Source organism: Stegastes partitus, unplaced genomic scaffold, assembly GCF_000690725.1.
Source record: "Stegastes partitus isolate 25-593 unplaced genomic scaffold, Stegastes_partitus-1.0.2 Scaffold409, whole genome shotgun sequence".
Taxonomy (NCBI): domain Eukaryota; kingdom Metazoa; phylum Chordata; class Actinopteri; family Pomacentridae; genus Stegastes; species Stegastes partitus.
This window is the reverse complement of record NW_007578140.1, coordinates 83,819-102,798: the sequence shown is the minus strand read 5'-3', so window position 1 is coordinate 102,798 and position 18,980 is coordinate 83,819. Positions and strand designations below refer to the sequence as shown.

Sequence of the window (18,980 nt, the reverse complement as noted above, 5' to 3'; positions counted from 1 at the left end):
TTTGCACCAAGAAGCATTTTGTTGGAGAATAAAATGATTTAGATTAATGACAGTGATTTCAGGCTTTGACTTGAATTCACTGATCCTTTCTTTTTGTCTTTAAAGTTTGCGTCTATGATATTTGCTGTAATTTTGGTGATTTTTTTTTTTATTTGAAGATAAAATTCCCAAACCTGCCAGTAAGATTTGGAGTCCCAAGGGTTACATCCTGCCCCTTCTTTTTTTAGTCTTTGGTTTGTTCATATCTTCTCACACATCCGTCCTTCCTCTTTAGGACGGTTAACAACAGTCGGCTGGACACCAGCACCACTTCAGCAATAGAGGCTTCAGCTCCATCTTCCACCGGCTCGTCTGTGTTCTCAGACACAAAACTGGACCTGTCCAGCAACAGCAAAGAGGAAGGAAACCCTGCTGACCTATCACTGACAAGTCAAAGCCAGTATGTGGAAGACAAAGAAATGCTTGACACCAAAAAGGATCAACAGTTTGGTTGAACTGATTGTGGCCTCTTGGTATACTGTGCTAGAAAACAATAACATTGGGTAGGATCAGCGCTGAGTGGGATTGGAAAAATAAGATGTCAAAGGAAACAAAAAAGGTTAAAACTGAATTAAAAAGTGACTTTTTATGAGTTGGTGCATTATTAGATTTTAGGTGTTACATATATAAGTATTAGGTTGTGCTGCATAAAACGGCTGAGCTCTTTAAACGGGCGGTCCCCTAGGACAGATCTTAATATATTGGTAACCAATAGTGAACAGAACTCTTTATTGCTGACATTCTGGTCAAATCTACAGTGAAAGATCCCACCTAGACAAAACTAAGCTATTTATAAGAATGTTGTCCAAAATGATGAACTAAATTTAGCTTTTTATTTGAAGCACCTTTTACACTCCTCCCTGCTCACCTGAAACAGGGGTAATGTAAATTTACCGAAAATGCAAGAAACAAGGTATGAAAGCATTTACAACCACGGCCCACTGTAGAGAAACCTTTTCTGATTTCTTGTTGAAATTTGAGACTTTTTTTCATCTTAGCCTTGTGTTCAACGTGTGGAGGTTTTCCTTGAAGAAGAGTCGCACCTTATCTATTTTAGTAAAAAAAATTACAAATCGTGTTTTCATGACAATATGCCCCCAATGTTTGTAGCAAATTGCTATAATTTAGGTCCCTTAATATTATACTACGTATAAGCCTGTTGCACCCTTCAAATTTTAACTGTGCTGTTTTTATCGTCCAGTAATTTCACTGATAAAATCATCAAAGTAATGGGATTCATTTAATTCTCCCTTTCCCCCCTAAAATACCATGTTGTTTGTAGTCCAGGCTGAACAATACTGCAGTTGCCCTGTGCACTCAGCAGATCAGTATGTCAACAGATATAAGTTAAATGTGTCATGACCCATATCCGTTCAGGATTAGCCTGGAGCGCTGCAGCCTTTCACATTAATGGCATCTTGAGCAAGAGACAGAGATTACACTTGTCTTTTCAATGCAAAATTTGTGACTGGGTGTGCCAGAATCCAGTTCTGTCCACATTCTTTGGAGGCGTCGTAGCGTCCACACCTCACAGAGACAGATCCCTAAGGTATAAACCTCTGGGTGTGGTCCGGTTCACTGGATCACACTGTGCACAGGGTCGGACCACACTTTGTTCAGACCACCGCGGCTGAGTTTTGAAACCAGTGCGTAAGTGCCTTAAAATGCAGTTCCTCTGATGGCCACTGTATGGCTTTAATCGCTTTAAAAAAAACATGAACCGTTTTAAAGTAACTAAGAAAACCCCCCACTTCTCTTAAAAAGTAAATGTTTCTTCTACTAAAATGTATGCCTCAACAACTAATTTAACTTATTCTAACGTGTGCCTTAGTGGCATTTCGGAAAGACTCTCCTTAATTAAGATGCGATTAGATCAAATTAGATTCATGCTTGTTATAATTGCACAGACTACGCGCCAGTACAATGAAAAGTGGTTGAGCATCTAGTGCAAGGATATGAGGCTGAAAGCATTGGTTTTACCAGATTACCAAAAAAAAAAACCAATTTCATCTCATCCACCTGTTGTAGTTTGTAGCCATACAGATGTTTAGTTTATTTGCATTAGGTATTGAAATATCCGTCTCTAAGATTTGATCTATTACAAGTGAATGGAATTTCATTAGTTACACTCACAGCATTAAAAAAGTACAACCGTTTTGTAGATGGGGTTTATGGAGAGAAATGCTGCTGTTGATTTTATTTTATTTTTTAAGTATGTTTTTTTTAATGTTATGAGCACCACAAATGAAATTCCAGACTAAAATGGGCATGTTTGCTTGATCGACAGATGTCTAGGCCTTTCACAGTCAGCTCCGGTGACTACATTACCCTCCGTTTCCTCCATATCGTCCGTATTTGTATTAGCTTGCATCGAGCTGTAGTTTATTGTCCAGTTTTGACGTGCAGAGACACACTGAAAAGACAAGTGTAACTAGAGCAGAAAGCCCTAATACCATTTCTTTCTACATATAATATATATATATATATATATGACACTGGTACTATATGTTAAAGATTGACTTTTTTAAAGGTGTCAAATTCCCCAACTTGAAAAAATCCCCTTTAAATTCTCATTCTGTATTGACACACCTGTCGTAGTCTGCATTTGTGTGCTTCTTTTTAGACAAAGTTGTTATATTATTGTTGATATTGACAAAAGGCAGAGATTGTATTTGCTGGAAGTTGCTGCTTGAATGCCCTAAAGCCTTATGAGAAGTGAATAGCAATTAAATCAAATTTGTCTCCAATTCCAATAAGATCAATAAGCAACATTAAACAGACTGAAGTAAATTGTCTAATAAATCCAACGTCCAATTTGTAGAGGAACACAACTTATGTAACTGTGTTCTTGGTACCAAAATATTTACCAAGCCTGCTGTGTTTGCTGCTGTAATTGTCTTTGTTAAGCATTGAACCATTGATGGAAACGGGAAATCTGGGTTTGGACCATTGAGTTTTGGAATTAGAGTTCCGTGGGTAGAACTCTGATGAACTACATGTTTGCAGCCATGTATAGAAAACAAAACTACTCGTTAAGTGTTTGAACTGTGGTGTTTCAGAAAGGATAATTTAACCCTTTTTTCCTTTAGGTGTTCTCATTTTTAAAAAAGAAAAAAAAAAAGAAAATCTAAAGATAATAGCTAACCCTTAGGGGCTTTTGAGTCCCCGATCCAACATTATTACGCTGTTGTACAATGTCTGGTTACAATGAAAAATATCCCTTTTTTTGTACTGTAATGGGAATGAGCAGATAGGAATCGCAGTGTGGTTGTACAATATTAAACATAAAGGAAACGTTTGCAGTTCTCTACTAATTAATGGCCAGGGCTTGTGTCATGAAGAACAAAAACATGGCAAAGGACAAGACAAGCAAACAATAGTTCCTCTGGGAGCATTTACCTAAACTGCTGGTCCTTTTCTGGGCTTGACCACCATCTGGGTTCCACGTCAGCCTATAGAGCCCTCTGAGATCGAGCTCATTCATACAAAATGTGACACTCCACTATCCTCTATCCATGACAAGTAAGGGTCTCTAACTCCAAGTGCGCCCGCCCTTAGTCTCTCCACTCAACAACAGGTGGGAATGTAGCAGTCCTGCTCTGCTCCCCAGTCCGTCTGATACCTGAAAACCAGTTGAGTTGGTGTTGAATCTCAAAGCCCTCGTTGTCTGTTTTACAGGACCAGCTTGTATCTTTTTGAACGTAAAACAGTTTGAAAATAGTTGTTGTAGAAATAAGCTTTGCAAGGCAGCTTGTCGCCCAGCTTGAAAGCCCAGCGCAAACCAGATGATGAATTGGGACAATCTGGGTAATGAAGCTGTCAACCCAAAATTGTTTGTTGTTCTGTGATCATTTTAATAGAAAATGACTATGAATCCCTCACTGTGTGCAGTCTCTAGACTGTAATATTCCCAGTTTACCCAAAGTTACGCCCCTGCTGACAACACACTGGATACTTGTATATATGTTTAGTTTGTTTCCAATGCATTTCTCTTTTCAGACTGTTGTCTCCATAGTTTGACACTAGAATCTCTCCTTCTTGCCTTTTTTCCCATATAAATCTGATTACCTGATGGTGGGTTGTGATGTTGCCTAGAATGATTGTTTACAATTTTATTCCATTTATCTCTGGATATTCTGTAAATATTGTAATTCATTGTCTTTTTTTAACTTGATAATAAAGTTATCAGATAACAGTTAATTGTGTTTTTTCTCCTCTCTGTGCACGTCATGCTGATTTAATGAGGCCTTTAAAATGTTACTTATCCTCCGATAACACTAAGATTTGAAGCAATATAGGCTGAACTTTTAGATACAGAAAGAAGAAATTTGTTGGAAATTGCTGCACTTTTTAAAAATATTTATATATTTGAGACTTTCTGCAGACTTTCTACACTTGGTATCATGCATAATATCACCTCCTCGTGTGTGACATGACTGCAGCAGCCCTCGAAATCAGAGAATTATGCACATCAGCAGAGATGTCAAAGTATTAAAATTCCCTGAAAAGCAAGCTTTCTGAATTGGAAATTGAGAATAGGGTGTCTGAAGCATTTCACAAGGCCAAAATGATACCAAAGGAACTCGTAAGGAAAATGCACCTACATCTGACAAATGCTCTATTTCTAATCCAACCACCTTTAATCATTTCATCCTTAAAAGGCAGATATTGAATTGATTGTGGGGTACTTCAGTTGCAATTTATTTCCTGTATAACTTTTACAGGGAGAGGCCACCCTTTTATTTACCTAATTGTAATTACACTCAGATAAATCTGCCTCTGTGTGTTTGAAGCATTTGGCATAGCTTTAATGATATTGATCATTAAAATAGAGAGAGACCATTTGTAATAGCTGGTGGTGAGAATTTATCTCTGTCACGATACATTTTCATCTGAGGGCTCCTTAGAAGGCAATAAAGAAGTGACCAGGAATAGGAAAAGATACCTGACTACCACCAGTGGAGCAGCCTTGTCTCAGTAAAAATAATATTAGTTGGTTAATTCTTTATGCAAAAAAAATTGGAATTCCAATCTTGGGCAAGTGTCCAAACATCAGATACTTGTAACGAAGCTAATGCCAACCAGTGCACCACTTTGAAACTGATGGATTGCCATGAAGTTTGGTACTGACAGTTATGATCCCCAGAGGATGAATCCTAATGACTTTGCTGATCACTTGTAGCACTGCCAGTCCTTTAAAATTTCCCTCACATCCTGAGAAATATCACAACATCTACTGGGTGGATTTTGTAACATTTTGTACAAACGGTTTCCAGACGATGCATCAACAAACTATGATCTTGTGACGTTAACTGCAGCAACATTATGCAGCATATATTCTTAGTTTTGAGTAGTTGATGGATTGATTGCTATTGACGTTAATAGACACTTTTAAATTTGGGTCCTCTATGAGATTCAGCAGAATGATATTGTGATACTCAGACTTTCAGCCCAATTATTGGACTGTACTTTGCATTTAGAGATAATTATCAAATTTTAGCACATCACTATGCTGAAATGAAAATGGTGAGCATGGTTTGAAAAGAAAGGAAAAGAAACGTGCTTGTCTTTCTTGTTTTGTGTTTGGCAGTAATAGTAAAACTGGACTTCAGATGCAGGACATTTTCTCCTTCTCTATTATAAATATAAGCAATTATAATTATATACTTGGTCAGATATCTTAATTGGTATCATTATACCTTTTATGCAATGTGTTTTCCATTTCCTTCGAGACACGTGTGATTTCCTTTGTGAGCCCCTGGGGCAACCAATAATAGTCCCTTCACCTTGTTCACAGGAAATATCTTTGGGCTGAGAAGGCATCTCAGTGGCCTTCACTCTGCGTTACACCCTTCCACCGCTCGGCTTCTCTCTCTCTCTCTCGCTCCTCCACTCCACACCCTGCAAGAGCTCTGCTGACCAAAACCACAAACCCTGCAAATGCCAGTTGTAGACTGTGTGCGCTGTGTGTCCGTCTTTGAGTGTCTGTTTAATGTACATGCATGAAATGCTGCAGCTCTTGCACCCTAAATACCGCAAGGCACTGAGATCAGCAGCTTCATTTAGCTATGCTTTCATGTTCCACTGTTCCTTCAGTCCGTCACCATTACACTGTGTCACCACTCTGAGCAGCCTATTGTCTTCCAGGTGGAACTGTTGATTTCACACGTCCCCCACATTTCCTCTCCTGCCTGTTTTAGAAGAGTCTGAGTCTTTATTTCACATGTCTAACATCATCTCTTAAAAATATCTTCAAGTCGCCAGGGATCAGACTGTAATCTCTGTGGCTCACCACTTCAGAGGGGGCCGATGGCAGACTGACGACCCCTGGAGACAGGAGCAAGAGGCACAGCCACAGTGGGGAGAGGGGAAAGGAGGACACTGCTGCTGCTGCTGCTGCTGCTGCTGCTGCTGAGTGGAGCAACTTAAGGAATGCCTGATGAGTGTGTGTTCAGGCCAAGGCAGACGAGGGCACTGCTCCTGTCGCAATAACTGGATGATAGAGAGAGAGAGAGGGGGAGACTGAGTGGAGAGACTGAGGGGGAAGTCAGGATACGAGAAGCGTAAGAAGGGCAAAGAGTGGTGGAAGGACAGAGGCAGTCGAGAGGAGTGGGAGATAAAGAGAGACGGACTCATACATACGGTCATTGAAAGTAAGAGGGAGTGATATGAGAATAAGGGAGAAGTGGCCTGAGGAAGAGACCCCATTGAGCTCCAGCATATTATCTCTCGCACTTAACAGTCCTCTTAAAGTCAGAACAGGGCTGCATGGAAGATAGAAGTCAATAAAAGCCCTGAATACTGAGTGTAGGAAGGGTGATACTGAAATTCCTCCATGCATGCTTGAAGGACCTGCGATTGTTCAAACTTTTGATAATAGCTTAAACCTCCATCTGAAGTTTGTTGCGAGCATTTTTTTTTTTTTACCCCCTACCATGTCAGTTCTGAAGCATACATGATGAAGAAGCCCCCAAAACATTCAAGGAATGTATCTAAAGGCAGTACAAGTCGTGTTTTCATCACGTCAGCGAAAAGGTGACATAACTCAGCCTTCATGACTGATGCAGTTCATTTGGTGTCTGCTTTAAAATCAACTCAGTGCATGTTTTGAGGGAGTTAGAGTGGATACACCAGGCTGTATTTTCATTATCATTCTAGCGGAGTCATTTAACATTATAGATCTTTTTCACAGCAGACATTTTGATTTGTCACAGTAAGGAGAGCAATGGCGTATTTATGATGGCTGCATTCTTTTTAGGTGAGGTATAGTTTTTGGGCGTTTAATGAAACAGACACATCATGAATTTCAACGGGGCTTTCTCTTACTGTGACAAATCAAAAAGTCTCCAATAAAAAAGGGCCTACTGTCCACTATTGCACCGTGAGTTGGTAATGCGCGTGTATCTGAAAAATCATTTTTATCTTCCTATACCCTGGTTTCCTATCACACTTGGTGATGCTGGTTTCAATCATTGAGCTGTGAGCTGCTGGAAAAACTGAGCAGATGATGTGCTGAAAATATAGATATTTTTAAACATATTTTTAACCCATTGGTTCAGTCTGATTTTTGTTTGGTGTTTTCTAACTATATGGCTTTGGTGTTAATACGTAATGTGTTTTTTTAGGATAATTAGAATTTATCATTTCTATTTTTTTTATTTTGAGATTTTACTGTTTTACTATAAACAATGTATTTATGTATTTCATTATTAGTTGTATTGTTTGTATTATTCTTTATTATCCTAGCCACTCATCTTGCTGTTTTGGTGAGCATTTAACCTCTTAAGCTCTTGTTTGATATGCATTTTTCTATTTCTCTTTGCTATTTGATCTGATCAAATAGCAAAGAGAATTTAAAAATTAATATATATATATATATAAAGAAATGAAAATATATTTAGAAAACAGATTTAAAAATATTTGTTTATTTTATTTATTTATTTATTTTAAATTGTATTTTAGTTTATTTTATTATTATGTTATTTTATTTTATTTTATTTATTATTTTTAATGTAACTACTGTGGTAATATAGCCCAAAATGTGATGTCCATGCATGTCTTAAGGTCAGGTCTTAAGAGGTTAATTTACAAAATCTATTTTAATAACATTCAATGTTTTATCACTTCCTTGTCACACACTTTGAACTGCATTGGTGTGTTTGAAAAGTGTTCTATAACAAAAGCTTTACTGACTAATTTCTTACTTTGTTGTGTACTTAATGGGAAAAATTGCTGAAAATACGACACATTTGAAAAATCTACTTCACTAAACTCTCTTCGGTGGTGGAGAATACATTGATCAAGTGTTATATTGAAATTCACAGGTGTATTTCTATTTTCTGCTACTTCACGCTCCAATTCAGATGCAAATGTTGTGCTATTTATATTTGTACTTTATTTATCTTGCAGGGACTCAGCGGGGATTCTAAATACCTACAGAACAACATAAAAAATGATGGATAAATGCATATTAGTATATTTTAAACTAACTCACAGTTAAATGCTGTTTACATATAAAAGCACCAGCACTGATAACACAATAACAATATGACACTCTGACAGAGTCCACTTTGCATAATCAGTAATTTAACTTTTATTACTTTTGTCAGTTTTGCTGACAATGCTTCTGGAGTTTCAGTTTTAAGGGTATGCTGAATTTTATCAATGTGAAATGAAGCACAGTTCAACATTGTGGTCATGTTTACTGCAGTACTGACGTTCACCGCCAGGAGCACTGCAGCTTCAATATGCAGCGCAGAAGAAGAGAAGCGAAAAGTCATGGCGGCTGACAGTTTGTAATGAGCCAACGAAAACAGTGAAGACTCTTGCAAGTTGTGTATTCAACGTCCAAAAACAATCCCGGGGATAGAAAAGAATCTGCCGGCAAAATGCAGATAACTTTGAAGACCTTACAGCAGCAGACGTTCAAAGTCGACATCGATGAAGAGGAGACGGTAAGTGACAGTTAAAAATCATGCATTTGTGAAGGGGGTGGAGTGGGAGTTGGGTATGTCCTGGAACCGAGTACAGTTTTTGACCATTTCATTCGGGACGATCGATAGTTTGTGCGTACAAAAACACGACAGATTGGTTGTAGCTTAACCCGTTATTAAGGTTAAAACTGCATTTATTTGAAGTTTGACTTTGAGCAGTTTGGCGTCGTTTATTACCCACTGGTCAGGAAAGTAGTTTGTATTGTCAGCATTTAGTCGGAGCCCACTTAAGGGTCCAGATGTGGGGGGGAGTTGACAAGTTAGCCTTCATGTTAGCATTTAGTGTTTGTGAACCTTTCGTATTCGTGAAAGTTGTTAAAGTTAATACTGAAATTTCCGTGAAATAAAGGCAATTTTTGTGACAATAGCGGTTAATTAGCGGTGTTTACTGTAGTTATAGCGTTTAGTAATGATAAGCCATTGTTCGTGTTAGTAAGCTAGTACTAAGCAGCACCAACGAAACACTGTTTAGGAAAATCTGTTAACGTTAGCTTTAAACGTCGTGACTAAGGGCAGCTAGCTACTTTACTTTTTTTAATAAAACACTTTCGTTAAGGAAATCCCCCTAAACCTTTAAGTTTTACTTTCAATAAGCTTGTTTCGGTATGCAGTTAGCTACATGTACAGTCAGCGTGTTGTCGTCAATTACTTAATGTGTAAACTTGCATTTATGTGTAAAACGTCGTTAGTCTGTTATTTAAAGTCAGGGCTTGGCATTGTTTTTGAGCTGGTTTCACTGAAGGAGTCTAAAGTATAATCCACTCCAGTTTTATGATGTCGTTAGCAGTTAGTTCACACTTTGGACTGTATTGACTGTGGTGCTGGGGCTGGGCAACATGGGGACACAAAGGCTGATTCCTTTTTGTTTGTTTTTTCCCCCCACAGGTGAAAACATTAAAAGAGAGGATTGAACAGGAGAAGGGAAAGGACACTTTCTCAGTTGCTGGGCTGAAATTGATATATGCTGGTATGTTATATGCTACAGAACCCTCTTTAAATCCTGCCTTTTCTTCACAACAGTTTATTTTGTGCTATTCATAGGAGTTAAAGTAGTTGTAGACTTACTGTATGATGCTTAATGTTGTCCAAACCTACCTTAAAGTGATTTCAACATTTTAAGTGTTTGACAACTCAATGATAAGAACATATAGTTTGTTTCACAGCTTTCCCGAAGCATGCATTGTTTTATTTGAAAGGCAAACTCCTGATTTCCTATGACAGATAAGTTAGACAGTGTTTGACAGCTTCTCTACATAATCCAGCATGGAAAAATACTGAACAACATCTCAAGTTGTGGCGGTCCTCCAGAAAACCACAGAAATCCAGACAAGGTTACAGTTTTTCTTACCAGCAGCAGCAGCAGCAGCTCTGCTCACGTCTCTCACCGCTGCAAGCTGAAATACCACCGAAGCTGCTGGTTGCTGTTCATTCCCCTGCTACCTCTCCTGTGGTTAAACTAGTAGTCTATATGATTCAATCGATCAAATCCTGCTAGATTCCCCCCTCGAACTCCCTTCTGTTAGCTCAGGACACCAGCTTTCAGTAGTTATTGTTTTGGAAATTGTCAGCTTGTTCCACCTTGTGAGTTTAAACAAAACAGATGTAAACAAGCCTTTAACAGGATAAGAAACGCAATTGTTAGATTTAGTTTTTAGTTATTGTGTGATTTGATTAGTGAGAATAACGTAGAAATATTTAGCAATTTATAGTGAAATCCAACTCAGTGGCCTTTGGTGAGCCGGAGGTTGCTTGGCTCTTGTATTGTCATTTGTTGCCCTTTCAGTTATGATACGTTAAGTTTTCATGTTGATACTTGTAATGGAACAATTTTTTTCATAAATAAGGATCTATTTCAATATCTACGCTGTAATGCAGATGTTCACACAGATTGATTTGTTGTATTTTTTTCCCAGAAACACCTACAATTGCAGTTTCTAACTCTAATTTTAGACCTTATGTGACATTTTACAAATCTATTAATACAGTGCTCCTGACATGACTAACCATATTGCTCAAATGAATTACGAAACTGTTGGAGGGCTGCGCTGTCTCGCTGGTAAAGCATGTCTTTTAAAGCTACAACAAAAACTGACATGTACCATGAAGCCTCACTAAGAGCATGTCTGTTTGGCAGACAAATGAAAATGTTAGCCAGATAACTGCAAAGGTTGAAACACAAGTGTTTCGTAACAAGCTAGCCTTCATTTCTTTCAACAAGCTTTGCAGTTATTTGTCTTTTAGAAGTTGTGTTAGGATAAAGATTGCAGAAACATGCGGAAAGGCTGCATAGAAATTGATATTTTGGTCAAAACTTCCCAGTTGCACCACAGCACTTGGTGTTTGATAACAGTCAGACATGATGTACTCCGAGGGAGGCTGAATGCACTTTAGATGCAGCGTGCGTGACCATATTATATAGCAGCTTAGACATTAGGCTTGTGCTTGACCTACTAAAATTTTCACAGACATGCATATAGCAGAAAACAAAAGCGTAACAAGAAGAACTCGATGCGGTGACAAAAGCGGGCGATTTAGCCGCTGAACAACCTTCTGTTTAATGATACAATCTGATACTATCTATTGTTACACCGGCCCATATAGTTGATGATGTCATTGTGGGTAAAGCCAATAAGTTGTGAATAAGTCTCTGTTTCTTCACAGGTAAAATCCTCAACGATGACACAGCCCTCAAAGAATACAAAATCAACGAGAAGAACTTTGTGGTCGTCATGGTGACAAAGGTTCGAGACTTAAAAATAGTTTTCGGAAATTGTCGGATTTCTTCGTCAAACAGATCTTGTGATATTTTTTTCTTTGTTGTAGAACATCATGTTCTTGAATGTTGTGGGTACATGCTAATATTGAACTATGATTAGGTTTTGTAATCTTCTCTTTCCACATCCGTCCACTTATGTCTGTCTGTTAGGGCTGTTGAACAGCCTCTTCTGATGCACAGGAACAAGTAGCTCACACTGCTGACATGGAGTGGGGTCACTGTCCTCAATATCTGGCTCTGGTTTATTACCGTGTATTCCAGTACACTGCCGATTACTTGTTTCAAGCAAAGATTAACTCAAAATAAAAGTGTGTTATTCACATGCTTTTGAAACTCTGTTGTGCCACAAGGCAGCATCTAACATAATGTAGTGTTGTATTAGTATAAGATGACCTGTTGTTGCTTTATAATCAAATGGGATCTGTATTTTTCTTGTTCTGCAGATAGAGGGAAGCTCTCTTAATCCGGCAGAGCTCCTCAGGGGCCGTATATTTAAATTTCCTCACATATTTTAACGTCAATTTAGTATTGCTTTGGAAAAAAGAAGTATTATTGAATGAGATGTGGTGTCTGTAGACGCAAGCTATCAAAAGCCTCGGATTTATTTTAAAAGCTGTATTTGAGAGCTCTGGCTGGCTATGTCATGCATGTTTAGTTGCTTGAAGCCTGTAATGGCCTTTATTAGTGGATCTTCCTTAGTTAAGTAACTCTTAAGGCGAAGGCAGCCCAAAGTAAAATGCAGCCCAAAACTTATATTTGTGATTACAGCATTTATGGAAGTGACTCATTGTAAATATCAAGTGTTGTTGGAGAAATAACAAGGTTATATGTCTTCAACTTTGTTTTGCAGCCTAAAACAGCCTCTGCCGCCCCACAGTCTTCACCAGCTGCTTCAGCTCCCAGCACCACAGCTCCCGCTGCACCTCCTCCTTCATCTTCCAGTTCGGACAAACCAGCAGAGCCTGCCTCCACAGACAGCAAACCAGAAGAGAGACAGTCTTCGACAGCTGAACCATCTTCCACACCTGTCGGGTAAAGATGGGTAGATGTTTGTCTTTAACTATTAATCTGATGTCAGTGTGCCTTGCTGTGAGAAATGATGTGTAGTCCATGCCTCACCCAAGGTCTGTTTCTCTTGCAGTAGCTCTGAGGCTTCAACAAACACAAACTTAATCAATGAAGCAGTTTCAACTCTAGGTAAGGCTGCTTTTGTAAAGCTTGTGTGTGACTTTTTTTGTTATTGGATGTGATTGAAAAGTAATTTTGGGTTTGATGGGTAGTCTGTCACAAATATTGCATCATTTGCTAGACTTGTGCAAATAATAGCCTTGTACGTTGCCTTTAACCTGTGTTTTGTTTACATAAGTCTGTGGGCTCGTGTGAATCGAGGTTGTTGATTAATTTTGGCTCACCTTATTTCTGCTAGATATCTGTATAATCAATAAACAGCCAGATACTGCAGCTCGGCCAAAACTTAATCCCACAGTTCCCAACGGCCACATGCTGGAAACTTTGCAAATATTGTTTTGCACAGAGCAGATCCTGACTCATTTCGAAGCTGTCAGTGTGAATTTTCAGCATTTGAGGCAGGTTTATGGGACAGAGAAGAGGAGTTTATCTTTATATATTCGAACTTTTAAAGCTGCTATGCATTAACATCGAGCTCAGCTAATACGTTGTTTTAATATTATGCTGTTGTAGCTTGACATACCAGTTGTGTACGCTGTGGTATGTAATCTTAAAAACATGGAAGCAGAACATATCTTCCAGATGGCAGTATGTGGATCTTTATGTTTCATGTTAATGTATTTAGAGATCATTCATTTTCCTCAAATTAAAACATATGTTAACATCTCTCTTGTGGACAGTTTGACACACGTGTTTTCAAGTAAATGACTGCTGCACATTCTTTGTCTAACACTAAAACAGAACAGAACACCTATTGACAGATATTGGGTCATTAAAGCTTTACATATGGTTGAGCTTATATTTGTAAGTTTTGATTTTCCTGCAGAGATGGAGAGTATAGCACTCAAGCTAAAACTGAACTAAACTTTTTGTTGCACTACTGAAATTCGCTTTCTCTCTCCGTGTTTGTGTTGTGCCTATCCTCTTTAGTGACGGGCCCATCTTATGACGCCATGGTGAACGAGATGATGCTTATGGGCTACGAGAGGGAGCAGGTGGTGGCAGCACTGAGAGCGAGCTTTAACAACCCAGACAGAGCTGTGGAATACCTGCTCACAGTGAGTTATGTCTTTGGTCGTAATAAATGTGTCTCCGAACAAATTATTGAATCGATACACAACCTGACACATGATAGCTCATACGTGTGTGTTGCTCTTGGCAATCATAGAGCTCAGTGTCCTTGCTCAGGTCATGAACACACTCATGTATTGTTATGGAGGAATGTTTATTTTAGTGTCTACTGTGGCTTGGTGTTGACATTCATAGCATGGTTGTACAAATTCCTGTGTACAGCTTACTAACACGTCAGTTCCGAGGTCACACTACTACTTTTACAACAACTCCAGAATTGCTTCCTGAATAACCCTAAAAATGTGCACAATACCCTGAAGATACCTGCTACCTTAAGGCAGAAGAGAACCACAAGTAGTGGTGATATAGTGATATAAATTAATCGAAATACCTCAGTGTGACAGTCGAGCCTGTTCGATATAAATTTGAATCGGTGTATATCATGACTTTTCCTAAAGGGCATCCCAGGCAGAGATCAGGGCCCGGCAACAGGACCTGATGCGGTGGCGCCTCCAGTGAGTGGAGCTCCAGCTGTATCCACAGGCGGTATCAGCGTTCCCGCCAACACTGGCTCCTCATCAAGTGCTGGGGGAGGTAAACTGCCCATCCTGTTGTCCATATAACAGCAGCTTCAATCTGCAAATGTATCTCTATTATTACCCTTCCTGTCCTTGTCCTCTTGCTTCTTGCTGCTTACGCGGTCTGACCTACACTTTCAGGCAATCCTCTGAGCTTCCTAAGAAATCAGCCCCAGTTTCACGTGATGCGACAGCTGATCCAGCAGAATGCCGCCCTTCTTCCTGCCTTGCTGCAGGAGATTGGCAGGGAAAACCCCGCACTGTTGCAGGTGAAGAAATGACAAAAGGTTGATGTGTTTTAAATCGTAAGAACATTTCAGGAAGTATGAATGTGTTTGAAGTCTTTAATATAGTTCTGATCAAATACAGTTATGGTTTAAACACTGGTGTCACATAAGAGGACGTTAACACGACTTTTACATAAGTTTACTCATCACAAGGTTTAGAAAACGGTTGTGTGATGTTTTCTGTGGCTCTAGAAGCAGCTTTCTAAAGTTTGAATTAGTAATCCTGAAGATGACATTCGGGTTAACACAATTTAGCCTTGAGAAATAACCATTTTAAACTAAATCTGCATTGATCGTTGCAGTCTTCTGCATCCTGTAGTGAGTCTTTAACAAGTTTTAATATAAGGCAAAAATGTGTTCCACACAGCACTTCCCCAGAGCTGTAGATTTATTGGGACCAGATATAGCCAGCTACTTAGTGTCTGTATTTGTGAATGTGTTTTAAAAAACAGGATTTTCAAGCCTCTCCTAACTCCGTTTCGGCCTTGATTCTCTAATGTGTGCCTTATGGAGCTGCATTATTTATTCTTATATTTATTTATGCATTTGTTTTGCTTCACTGAAAATGTACAGCTGATGTTCTAAACTTGTATTTACTACTGTACTTCAGAGTTGTCTGTGCTAAGGAACATTGAACACTATCTGTACCTGCGCTGTTCACTTACGACTGCAGGAGATCAGCAACCACCAAGAGCAGTTCATCCAGATGCTGAATGAACCCAATCCAGATGCAGTGCCAGTAGGTGGCGGGGGCGGGGGTGGGGCAGGAGGAGCAGGGGGAGCTGGAGGGCTGGGAGGTGACACACCTGGTGGAAGTCACATGAGCTATATCCAGGTCACACCACAGGAGAAAGAGGCCATTGAGAGGGTGAGGAGGAGCACAACACTGTCACTAATCCTGTCAGTCATTTTTTACCAGAACTACTGGAATATTACATAAATCCATGTCTCCTATGACCTTGCCAAAGCCTCAGCTTGATTTTTACTCTCCACACAGTACTATAGACAGTGTTGAACCATAAGAAGAAAGTGTCGGTTTCTTATTAAAGTGTTGTTTGACTAATTTACGGCTCTTTTCTGTCTCTCTCCAATTCCAGCTAAAAGCTTTAGGATTTCCAGAGGGACTTGTTATACAAGCCTACTTTGCTTGTGAGAAGAACGAGAACTTGGCTGCCAACTTCCTTTTACAACAGAACGTCGACGATGATTAAAAGAGCCGTCCTCGTTTGATTTTTTTTTTCTTTTCTTACTTCTTTCTCTACTTTTTGATTGCTGATGTTCAATATATGTGTACAACAAGCCCTTTCATATCCAAAAAAAAAACTATTTTATTCACCAATTCCACATTCAGTTCTCTTAATAACACTGGATCATTTATCAGCTGTTGGCTGGTGTACAAGGACAGGCTGTTGTTTGTGATCACATAAAAATGAAAGAATAATAAAAGTACAATAATTTTGCATCAGAAATCACGTGTGTGCTATTGATTTTCTTTTGCAGGATTTTTCTTAACTTTGAGATTTGCAACTCTTTTGTGGTTTTCATTGTAAGTGAGACAAAGTCGGGGTGGATTGAAACCTAGCAACAGTATTCATGTGCTCTTATTTGAAAAGTAAAGTTTACTAAAAACGTAGATTTGAAAATTGTGCAAAACAAACAACTACAATGTCACTTTTTCACATGAGCATCCCACAGCTGTATGTAAATCAGAAGGGCTGTTCGCAGGAGCTATGAGTCTGAACCACGACGCATATGTGAAGGATCATATATCAAGTTTACATGTGAGGTAAGGCTTAGCTGCAGTGATGTCATTTTTACAGAAAAAAGTAAAAGTTGTTCAGATAATGAAAGCCATGTTTCTGTGGCTGTGTGTTTGGTGTGTGGCTGCGCAGAGATGTAATTGGACGTGCTTTGCCTAAAGGTACACAGCACAGTTTTGTTAGGAAATTAGGCTCACTCTGTTACACCATCAGCTGACTCTTCACCATATTCGTTAATTGCAGCCACAATTATTTGCCTTTTTGCAGAGAAAGTGCAGCAATTCCATCCACTAGACCGAAAACAAATGAAAAAAGCTGACATCTGGAGCACCACGCCGCTGAATGATACGGTAATGAAAGAAGATAAATAACTTCTGTAGCAGTAAACTCTATTAGCTGTGACCTGGATCAGGCAACAATCTAATAAAATGACAGTACATGTAATTTACTAATACCGAAGGGCTATTTAATGTTCAGTTACTCGTTAAAGACTATACAAAGTATCATTTATTGTCATATACGCTTTATTGGTGTCGTAAAAACCCCCCACACCATAATTTGCTGGTATTACGTGGGGCTGTTATTAAGCTGTAAACTGGGAATTTTTTTTAAAGACCTAAAAGGTTTTTCCCCCTGTGCTGCTTTTAGGGCTGAAGGATGACAAGAGGAGCTCAGCGAGTGCTTTAACTGAATCAACCAATAGGGGGCAACACAGACCACAACATCTTTCTGACTTTCAGCACCAAGTGTTATTTGCCAGCCTGAAGGTGAGTGACTTTACCACAAATGTGTCGATACCTAAAAAACGAACAGATTTTAAAGTAGATCAGTACTACTGGTAGTATTAGTTGGACTTCTAACGACAGCTGAAATGTTTTTTTGTGCTTTTACAGCATTGGGACAAAGGGTACACTTCAAACTTTGGCTCTTGTGTCATTTGAACTTATTTTCGTTAGATGGTAAATTACTATTCTTGCACTACTTTGATGATTTTTTGGTTTGCAAGGTGTTAAAATGCTGCTGCAAGTAAATAGCAGAACCACTGGAAACCACACTTTGTTTAATTATATATCGATAAGAAGTACTCTCATATTTTTCTTTATAAATTTTGTCACTATTTATTAATAAAACTGCCGTTATTAAGTTTAGGGACAATTTTGCTATTTTCACAGTGCAACAAATATTTTAACACAAATGAAAAGAGATGCAGCTGTTATGCTAAATCTCAGTCGTGTGTTTTGTTTTAGTATTACAACATCGACGTGTTACATTTTTGTGAGAAATGCAAGTTGATATATAGCATACAGACAAAACTGCACAGCATGATACACGATGATAATGACTCTGTAGCAGAAACCTATCAAAACACTATCTGGCTGCAGCATCTTTGTGGGTTTTTTATTCATTTTGTGTACCTGAGAGCTCCGGCACAGAGTGGAAGTCAGATTTGGTGTCACCCTTGAATGTCAGCCAGCAATTTGGTTGTCCTGCCCATTCTTCCCCCTGACAGGTGGAAAGGGAACCCCATGGAAATGGGACATTGTAGGAGTGAATTTTCTTTTGAAAATCTTTTTAGCAGCAACATTGTGTTAGTTTGCCTGCGGTCATCTCACTATTATCGGGGAGGATATTGTGTGCGAGCTGACTGTGAGCTATTGTTGCCATTTAAATGTGCTTCTCCATTACACTGGCAGGGAAATCTTCAATTACTGTGACTAATGATGTTCTAGCAAACTTTTTCTTGACATGCACGACACTTTTTTTGTCACTTTTTTTGTTTATCATTTCAGCATGCTTTCTTTTTTCCCGCTTTGCTTCGTTTTCAATGACAATAGTGTAGCTATGGTGAAAGCGCATGAAGGTCATCGTGGTTTTCTTATTTCAAATACATTTTATTTTAATATAATGTAAAATACAAAACAATAACAAAGCATTTTTATTTACAAATGTACAAAATTCAAGATTATATTACATATTTTGGCTATAAACAAAAATCTTTGTTCAGAGTTACTCATTCAATACAAAAATACGAATGTCTCATATAAATTATTGCACTTTGCAGCTGCAGTGCATTGAAGATTGCCATCACCATTTAAAAAGTGAAGTGTTCACCTGATTTAAGTCAGATTGTGGAAGAGAGGTTTCCAAGAAACACACAAACAACCATATGGCACTTTTCATTTCACCCTCTTGTCTATTTTCCTTAATCTTTGGTACCTTTTATTAAAAAAAAAAAAAAAAAAAAAACCTTATAAAAAGTGAAGTGTTCACCTGATTTAAGTCAGATT

At 38.7% G+C, this 18,980-nt stretch overlaps 2 protein-coding genes across 4 annotated transcripts in view; both read left to right on the top strand.

The window, feature by feature from the left end:
• Positions 1–4,239, top strand: part of znf462 (zinc finger protein 462) — a 56,471-nt gene extending 52,232 nt beyond the window's left edge. For both annotated transcript variants that reach the window (XM_008285560.1, XM_008285561.1), the window contains exon 13: positions 275–4,239. In XM_008285560.1, the coding sequence (XP_008283782.1) occupies positions 275–494 (220 nt within the window). In that variant the 3' untranslated portion in view covers positions 495–4,239. The remainder of the gene's footprint in view (positions 1–274) is intronic.
• Positions 4,240–8,796: 4,557 nt separating this feature from the next.
• rad23b (RAD23 homolog B, nucleotide excision repair protein) lies at positions 8,797–16,401 on the top strand. Of its 2 annotated transcripts, none has more exons than XM_008285559.1 (10): positions 8,797–8,993; positions 9,918–9,999; positions 11,694–11,773; positions 12,659–12,840; positions 12,953–13,005; positions 13,927–14,054; positions 14,526–14,661; positions 14,787–14,914; positions 15,606–15,800; positions 16,030–16,401. In XM_008285559.1, exons 1-10 carry the CDS (start codon positions 8,928–8,930, stop codon positions 16,141–16,143), a joined length of 1,164 nt encoding a protein of 387 aa, XP_008283781.1. In that variant the 5' UTR covers positions 8,797–8,927; the 3' UTR covers positions 16,144–16,401. The 2 variants fall into 2 exon arrangements, with proteins under 2 accessions (XP_008283781.1, XP_008283780.1); XM_008285558.1 differs by having other exon boundaries at positions 12,950–13,005.
• Positions 16,402–18,980: the final 2,579 nt, after the last annotated feature.

Excerpts from the sequence above, each read along its gene's own strand:
- rad23b (XM_008285558.1), top strand. The coding sequence starts at position 8,928 with ATGCAGATAACTTTGAAGACCTTACAGCAGCAGACGTTCAAAGTCGAC. Across the intron at positions 14,055-14,525 it reads CTGTGGAATACCTGCTCACA|GGCATCCCAGGCAGAGATCA; the intron begins GTGAGTTATGTC and ends CTTTTCCTAAAG. Across the intron at positions 14,915-15,605 it reads AAAACCCCGCACTGTTGCAG|GAGATCAGCAACCACCAAGA; the intron begins GTGAAGAAATGA and ends TTACGACTGCAG.